This window comes from Neoarius graeffei, chromosome 18, assembly GCF_027579695.1.
Source record: "Neoarius graeffei isolate fNeoGra1 chromosome 18, fNeoGra1.pri, whole genome shotgun sequence".
Classification (NCBI taxonomy): Eukaryota; Metazoa; Chordata; class Actinopteri; order Siluriformes; family Ariidae; genus Neoarius; species Neoarius graeffei.
Window position 1 is genome coordinate 15805001 of NC_083586.1, and position 9197 is coordinate 15814197.

General features: G+C 41.4%; 1 protein-coding gene across 1 annotated transcript in view; it reads left to right on the forward strand.

Annotated features, from left to right (window-relative positions):
• Window positions 1–1090, forward strand: part of LOC132865956 (interferon-induced GTP-binding protein Mx1-like) — a 33309-nt gene extending 32219 nt beyond the window's left edge. The window contains exon 12 of the mRNA XM_060898462.1: window positions 444–1090. Within this exon, the coding sequence (XP_060754445.1) occupies window positions 444–668 (225 nt within the window). The 3' untranslated portion in view covers window positions 669–1090. The remainder of the gene's footprint in view (window positions 1–443) is intronic.
• Window positions 1091–9197: the final 8107 nt, after the last annotated feature.

The following is a 9197-nucleotide window of genomic DNA, read 5'->3' on the forward strand; positions in this document are numbered from 1 at the left end:
ATTGGCTATAGTTCATTTCTTCTTGCAAATAGCAACATGCTAACTGATGTATGTTGATTAAATCTGTAATTATTAGTGATTTTTAGGATTAGTTTACCACATTAAAATGGCACAACAATGATTCTAAACCTCATACTACTTTACAATCTTAATTTATAGACTTAACCTATAAATAAATTTTTCAGGCATGGATGTGTTCGCTCTCATTTGTTATTAGCATTTATAAACGGCTAGCATTTATTTAGCCATGTTACTGCCCTTGAAGCACCTTTATTGCAAGTCATAGTTAATAATAGTTTGCTAAAACTTGCTAGCAAAACAAGTAAAAAGATTTAACATTAGCTCTATTGCCTAACCTGACTCCTGATTATATCATGTCTGATTCTTCTTAATTTTGCACTGGAGCTATGATCTTAATTTTTTTTGTATTTGAACGTGTTTAGATTGCGAGTAAGCGTCTGGCTGATCAGCTGCCACTGGTGATCAGGTACCTGCTGTTGCAGGAGTTGGCGGCACAGCTGCAGAGAGAAATGCTACAGCTCATGCAGGACAAAAGCAACATGGATCAGCTGCTGAAAGAAGATCATGATATCGGCAACAAACGCAGCAATCTGCATAGCCGCCAGAAGCGTCTAAAGGAGGCCCGCAACTACTTAGTCAAGTTTTAGTCACATAGTATCTGATTTGGAAATGTTGTTATTGTTGATCACTTTAAGGCAAGTAAAAAGAGAGGGGGGGGAACATATTACATCAAAATCTTTGATTATGATATTATAAACTGATTTAGTTCCCATAATTATTGAAAGTGTGTGTTGGGCATTTCAAATCCCCTTTGTTTTTTGTTTGTTTTTGTTTGCTTTTTAAGTTCCTCTAGCAATTTTGCACTGTATTTCAAAATAACATGGGTTTATTTTTTTCAGTTTGTCTACTGCTATCTGTTTCTCTTTCTTTTTCACCTGGAATAAACTTTCATATATTGTAGTACAGGGTATGTACATGTATTTATTGCTGATACCCTCCAACCCCATCATCAAGCTGTACTCTTCTCTTCCTCCCATATACAGTGTTGTATGACGACATTATCAACATAGCCTGTCAAAATATATCAAGATACTTTAACGATAAGTGATACATATCACAATATTTCTTTTGTCAACAGTTATTTGAGAGTTCATGTTCAATGTTCTTACTATGATAGTGATTTTAAAACTGCTAGAACATATCTAAGACTTCTCAAATGGGACCATATTCATTGTTTATGAGAAAATTCCACAGAAACAGCTCACTCTTTTGATACTTATGACTTCACAGGGCAGATCCAGGAAAAGGGGGAGGGGGATCAACCCAGTAAGGCTATGGCCATTGGCCCCTGGAAGTTCTGCAGTTTTTAAATGCCTGGAGCTGCATTTTGAGCTGTCAGAGATATGTTGTAAATCCGTCCATTATCTGTAACTGCTTATCCTGTGCAGGGTCGCAGGCAAGCTGGAGCCTATCCCAGCTGACTATGGGTGAGAGGCGGGGTACACCCTGGACAAGTCGCCAGGTCATCGCAGGGCCAACACATAGAGACAAACAACCATTCACACTCACATTCACACCTACGGTCAATTTAGAGCCACCAATTAGCCTAATCTGTATGTCTTTGGACTGTGGGGGAAACCAGAGCACCCAGAGGAAACCCACGCAGACACAGGGAGAACATGCAAACTCCACACAGAAAGGCCCCCGTCGGCCACTGAGCTTGAACCCAGAATGTTCTTTTTGTGAGGCAACAGTGCTAACCACTACACCACCGTGCCTCCCCATGTTGTAAATTAAATCTCTTAAAGAAAAGTACCATATCAAAAATATTTTAAAAGTAGGAACTTTCAAAACCATTTTATTAGTCACTGAAAATGATATTGTCAGAGTTACAGGTATATGTGTAGAACATAATTACAACTGATATATGGTAATATTTATGAAAGTTGCATTGTCATATAATGCATTACCACATGACATACTACAGTGTAGTACACTGACCACAAAACACCTCATATCAATGTAGGGACAGCCACAGTCCCCGTCTAGAACTACAAATCCCATCAACTAACTCCCGCGATGACCTACGTCACATCTGGGCGGGATCACCTACGTCACGTCACTGACTCTATAAGTGACCCGGATATCCTCAACTCTTTCTCTCTCGCTCTGTGGATCTTCGTATCATACAGATATATAGAGATACCCACTTTCATCGGACCATCCGAAATCACGACGTCTGCCTTGCAAGAAAGAAGACTCAACGCACTTTCGTATATACCACTGGCCACGGAAAAAAGTACCTAAGTTGCGTCATCTCACTCAATTGAGTTACAACCGGTTTATTTGTTTATTATAAGTAACATTACGACTGCAGCCCAAGCAGTTAATTAAAAGTTAGAAGCGACCGGATTCCTTCTGACTTAATCGCTGTGCACATTATCGTCAGAGACTTTTCCTCACGAACACGAAACTTCTTGACATCTCTGCATATTCTGCCTTGAAGCCAGATACTGGAAGTAAGGCTGGCATTTGGGCAAACTAGTCTTAGGAATTAGCTTTATGAAGTAGTGTGGATTTAAACTCAGAAACTGTTTAATTGTGCACACTGTAGACACTTAGAGTGTCGAGTTGATCATTGTGTTCTACATTGTTCTCTCTCCGTTGTTTTTAATAGATAGGTTGTTGCATGCTCTTCTCTATCTTCTCTAACATCCCTTAATTTCATTATTACACACATTTTGACCTCATCAAGATTTCAGTGGATTTGGTAATGTTATAGGGTAGTGGGATTAGCAACCACGACGAATTCCTTTGTCTCAAGAAAACCACGAGGTGATTTTCACTTCCCCCCAACACCTTAGATAGCATTCCAATCTCTGATTTATTTACCGCGCACCTCCCGTGCGCATATTCAAACTCTCTTTGTCTCCTCCTCTCTGCCTCGCACCCCTCCCTTCTCACACTGCGCAGCCGCGCACGGGACATGCCCTAAGAGCTCAGTCGCTCGCTTGGCAGCAAGGAGAAAACATCCCTCTCTCTCTCTATCTCTCCCCTCGCTTCCCCCCTCACACACACACACACACACACAGACACACGCTCACATGCTCATCGAGTACTGTGTCACTGTTTGTGCCGTCTATATATTGCTGCTGACCATATTGAATGTATTCAACTGCTATTACCCATTTAGTATCATTGTTATAATAAATTCAATTATTCTGTTAAACTGTGCTTGTCTGTTTTTTTGCTGCTATATTCCTGAAGTCACACAATCTCAAAGAACTCCAAATTGCCTTCACCCAAGTGTATATGAATGCTATTGGCTGTAGTGTCTATGTAATATGGTAAGTAATACATTACTGCTGCATCATTAGTGATCATAATAATTCGGAATATACCATAATTTAGCTGTTTGGTAATTTATTATTAAACACCAAAATTAACGGTATTATTAATGAGACTGATTTAATGAGACTGATTTAATGAGACTGATCACTTAAGACCAATTGCACCCACATCAATAAATTACTATTTAAGCAACTGCAACCTGAGCTCCTGCTCAGGACATTCAACGTACATATAAGACAGTGAATATACCCAGGTAAACTGAGGTAATGTAAGTGGCCACTTAAGACAGTTATCTTGATACTAAGATAACTATCAACAAAGACTGCAAGAGTTGTATGTCTATAATACAAAGTTAATTGCAATCTGAGCTCCTGAGTCTAATAGACTGAGATAACTATACAATGATTGTGTGAATTGCATGTAAACAAGTCCTATAATAAGTCTTAGTTCCCAATACTCAGAGGATTTCAAGCAGATTTCTTCAGAGCCATTGCAAAAATCAATATCTCTCTAATAATACCTATCCAGCCACTGTCGTAAAAATCAAAGTGAGGCTCACCCCCCCCCCCCCCCCCCCCCCCCCAAAAGGCATGCGTACCATGTTCAGGGTATAGTAAGTATAGGGATACCCTATTAATGAATATGAGCAGTAGCTGGACAGGCAACACGTGTGCGTATGCAGTAAACCTTCTGCAGCATCTTATCATTTTGGCTTGTGAACACGTGTGTTAACAATACCATAAACATAAAAGGATAGTACCCACCCTTTACATGTAGTCTACAGTGCAGTCCAGGAATACAGTATGTTATTACAGTATGGGAAATAAGGAATTTTAAGCAGACTGTCACAGGACAGACAAGTCTGAAATGTTGTCTGTCCATCCAAATTTCAGCCTGTCTGAATGATGGGCCAAAGTCCTGGAACAATGCAGCCAGGTGTCTGAGGCCTGCCTTAGGGGCCTGGAAGCTGAAGGGCTTTAGATGCCTGGAGATGGCTTCTCAGCTATTTCCAGGCACATTTTTGTAATCTTCAAATGGCAAATTACACAAGACATTAGTTGCTAATTACACTACAGATTGAATATAATCTCATTCATCTCATTATCTCTAGCCGCTTTATCCTGTTCTACAGGGTTGCAGGCAAGCTGGAGCCTATCCCAACTGACTACGGGCGAAAGGCGGGGTACACCCTGGACAAGTCGCCAGGTCATCACAGGGCTGACACATAGACACAGACAACCATTCACACTCATTCACACCTACAGTCAATTTAGAGTCACCAGTTAACTTAACCTGCATGTCTTTGGACTGTGGGGGAAACCGGAGCACCCAGAGGAAACCCACGCGGACACAGGGAGAACATGCAAACTCCGCACAGAAAGGCTCTCGCCGGCCACGGGGCTCGAACCCGGACTTTCTTGCTGTGAGGCGACAGCGCTAACCACTACACCACCATGCCGCCCCTTTATGGTCGATTTTAACTCTGAAAAATATATTTTTAAATTCCCATTTATGCAGCATACAAGAGTCAAGGATGGAGATACTATCCACTCAGACATTTATTTAAAAATGAAGGTTCTGTGTATATCCTTTAAACTACTCTTAGTCCATGAGGAGACAGTGTATCTCAATATGGAAGAAAGCTTAGGGGTTGGGTTAGCAGTTTATACTGAGTGTAATTTCAGAGTATATTACAGTGATGCTTGAAAGTTTGTGAACCCTTTAGAATTTTCTATATTTCTGCATAAATATGATCTACAATCATCAGCTTTTTACACAAGTCCTAAAAGTAGATAAAGAGAACCCAGTTAAACAAATGAGACAAAAATATTATACTTGGTCATTTATTTATTGAGGAAAATGATCTAATATTACATATCTGTGAGTCAGTGGCGGCTGGTAGGCTATCAAACAGGGGAGGCTGGTCGGTTATGATATTTCCAGATTTTAAAAGAAAAAGCACATCAATTTTGCCCATACTCTTGCCTCTGATCTGGCTGATTGTTGGCAGGGTCCAAACTGTGAAATAACAGGTTCTTTCGGCCCATTAGCCTACTGTCCAATATACATGATGGTGGTGTTGGGGGGGGGGGGGGGGGGGTATATTTTAACATTTTATATTTTAAAATTGTGGCATGTTGTTTAAAAATTGACCTCGGCTGTGTTTTTGTTTAAAAATGTTTTCCAAATTGTAGCGGTGTTTAATTCATATCCAGAAAAACATATATTCCAATATAATATACTCAGCATAAACATTTTAAATAGATTCTATATTTTTGGTCCATCCATGACATATTACTAAAGTAGCCTATTTACTGTTGCTGATGTGGGTCACTTGCTGTTAGCCAATTCACTTTCTCATACCAGGAGAGCTGAAAGGAACGAGTATTATTCCCTACCTTTTTCACCAAGTCAATTTGAGGCGTTGGCCTACCCTGCTCTTTAATTTTAATTTTTTCCTCGAAAGGAAGACTGGCAAATGGCTTCGCCAAAATTAAATCAGCAATGCTTGGCATCCGTGCGCAGCTTTCTTGCTAGCTGACTAGCCCCCTCAAGTTCAGTCACTCAAACAAAATTTCTGGAACTAAGATAGCAAACTTGACAACACTATATTTACACTTTATTTACAATGAAAATATATACAAACTAAAAAAGCTGGGAGAAACCATATGTAATGAATGAAATCGAAATGTAAGCCGATCTCTTACAATACACCACAGCACTTGCGAATCCGCATGGGACTGAACTGATGTTGCCAGATACTGCTAATGTTATCCAGCCCAAAATATGTTCAAAACCCGCCAAAATGCACTTAAAACCGCCCAATCTGGCAACACTGTCCGCTGCCTGTCTATAGTTGAAACGAGCTGTCAATCAAAGAAAATATCCGGCCGCTTTCACCAATCACCAGTCTCCTCGCGGAAACTGCCATGTCCCTCCCATGTGAGGCTCGGAGTCCGTGGGCGGGCATTTTCACAGTATTTGTCCAATAACCGTCTTGCATTTTGAGATTGAAAAGCGCATCGCTCCCAAATGCCATTGAAGTCCATTGAGGCTAGGAGTCCGTGAGACTCCGTGGGCGGGCATTTTCGCAGTATTTGTCCAATAATCGTCTTGCATTTTGAGATTGACAAGCACATAGCTCCCAATCCACTGAGGCTGGGCTGCATCGCACTGTCACGAGGGGGAAAAACTCACGCACACATTAGGCGAACTGGGGAAAGTTATAACGGAATGATTTCGCACTGTAGTGGGTTGAGCACATATATTTCTATGATTCTGGATCTGAAATAGCAATGTTATAAGGTCGGCTATAACATAAGCCTAGCGCAATTCATCCTACACGATGTTCGTCATTTTTAGAGGAGGCTGAGCCTCCCTCGTTGTCTTAGAGCAATCGCCCGTGCTGTGAGTGGCAAAAAGAATGTGAACCTTTGCTTTCAGTATCTGGTATGACCCCCTTGGGCAGCAAGAACAGCAACTAAATGTTTCCAGTAACTGTTGATCAGTTCTGCACACCGGCTTGGAGGAATTTTATCCCATTCCTCCGTACAGAACAGCTTCAACTCTGGAATGTTGGTGGGTTTCCTCACATGAACTGCTCATTTCAGGTCCTTCCACAAATTTTGATTGGATTAAGGTCAGGACTTTGACTTGGCCATTCCAAAACATTAACATTATTCTTCTTTAACCATTCTTTGGTAGAACGACTTGTGTGCTTAGGGTCGTTGTCTTGCTGCATGACCCACCTAATCTTAAGATTCAGTTCATGGACAGACGTCCTGACATTTTCCTTTAGAATTCGCTGGCATAATTCAGAATTCATTGTTCCATCAATGATGGCAAGCCATCCTGGCCCAGATGCAGCAAAACAGGCCCAAACCATGATACTACCACCACCATGTTTCACAGATGGGATAAGGTTTTTATGCTGGAATGCAGTGTTTTCCTTTCTCCAAACATAACGCTTCTCATTTAAACCAAAAAGTTCTATTTTGGTCCCATCCATCCACAAAACATTTTTCCAATAGCCTTCTGGCTTGTCCGCATGATCTTTAGCAAACTGCAAACGAGCAGCATTGGGTTTTTTTTTTTGGGAGAGCAGTGGCTTTCTCCTTGCAAACCTGCCATGCACACCATTGTTGTTCAGTGTTCTCCTGTTGCTGGACTCATGAACATTAACATTAGCCAATGTAAGAGAGGCCTTCAGTTGCTTAGAAGTTACCCTGGGGTCCTTTGTGACCTCGCCAGCTATTACATGCCTTGCTCTTGGAGTGATCTTTGTTGGTCGACCACTCCTGGGGAGGGTAACAATGGTCTTGAATTTCCTCCATTTGTAGACAATCTGTCTGGCTGTGAACTGGTGGAGTCCAAACTCTTTAGAGATGGTTTTGTAACCTTTTCCAGCCTGATGAGCATCAACAACACTTCTTCTGACGTCCTCAGAAATCTCCTTTGTTCGTGCCATGATACACTTCCACAAACATGTGTTGTGAAGATCAGACTTTGATAGATCCCTGTTCTTTAAATAAAACAGGGTGCCCTGATTGTCATCCCATTGATTGAAAACACCTGACTCTAATTTCACCTTCAAATTAACTGCTAATCCTAGAGGTTCACATACTTTTGCCACTCACAGATATGTAATATTGGATCATTTTCCTCACTAAATAAATGACCAAGTATAATATTTTTGTCTCATTTGTTTAACTGGGTTCTCTTTATCTACTTTTAGGACTTGTGTGAAAATCTGATGAAGTTTTAGGTCATATTTATGCAGAAATATAGAAAATTCTAAAGGGTTCACAAACTTTCAAGCATCATTATAGTTGTCTGGAGTCTGTTTCTCAGGATTTGTTATAAATACTGAGTCTCATCTCATTATCTCTAGCCGCTTTATCCTTCTACAGGGTCGCAGGCAAGCTGGAGCCTATCCCAGCTGACTATGGGCGAAAGGCGGGGTACACCCTGGACAAGTCGCCAGGTCATCACAGGGCTGACACATAGACACAGACAACCATTCACACTCACATTCACACCTACGGTCAATTTAGAGTCACCAGTTAACCTAACCTGCATGTCTTTGGACTGTGGGGGAAACCGGAGCACCCGGAGGAAACCCACGCGGACACGGGGAGAACATGCAAACTCCGCACAGAAAGGCCCTCGCCGGCCCCGGGGCTCGAACCCAGGACCTTCTTGCTGTGAGGCGACAGCGCTAACCACTACACCACCGTGCCGCCCTAAATACTGAGTGAAATGTTGATATTCCTGATCGTTTTGTCTTGTTTTCACAGTCACTCTGCCTTCACTCATGACTCATGACTAAAACAAAATGGAAGCCTGGACATCGAGTTAGAAGTAACTGCTAAGCGTAAATTCAGTGTCATATTAGTTGTCTTGAATGTTGTTCTAAAAAATTACCAACAAATCTGAGGAAAACGTTGACAGTCTTAATGGTTTTATCACGTTTCTGTCATCATTCTGCCTTCACGGTGTCCATGTACAGCCAATTTCCTCAGGTGGAAGGGAGCTATTTTAACCTGTGCTTTTTTTTTCAGTAATTTATCTTCACGTCTGAATGAAATGTTATTTTTGGTCGTTTTCAAGGCTAATTTCCCTTTACTTTGTTTGTATAAAAGACTTAAAGGTCCCATGGCATGGTGGTTTGTTGATGCTTTAAATGGACTTGTGGAGGTTTCCGGATGTTATATCCGCAGCCTTTCTCGAAATGAACCCTCGGCACGTAAATATAGCCTCCTGGGAGAAAGCCCCATTTCAGCGCTTTTCCCAGTGCGTCGTTTTGCTAATGAGAAGCAGGAGGC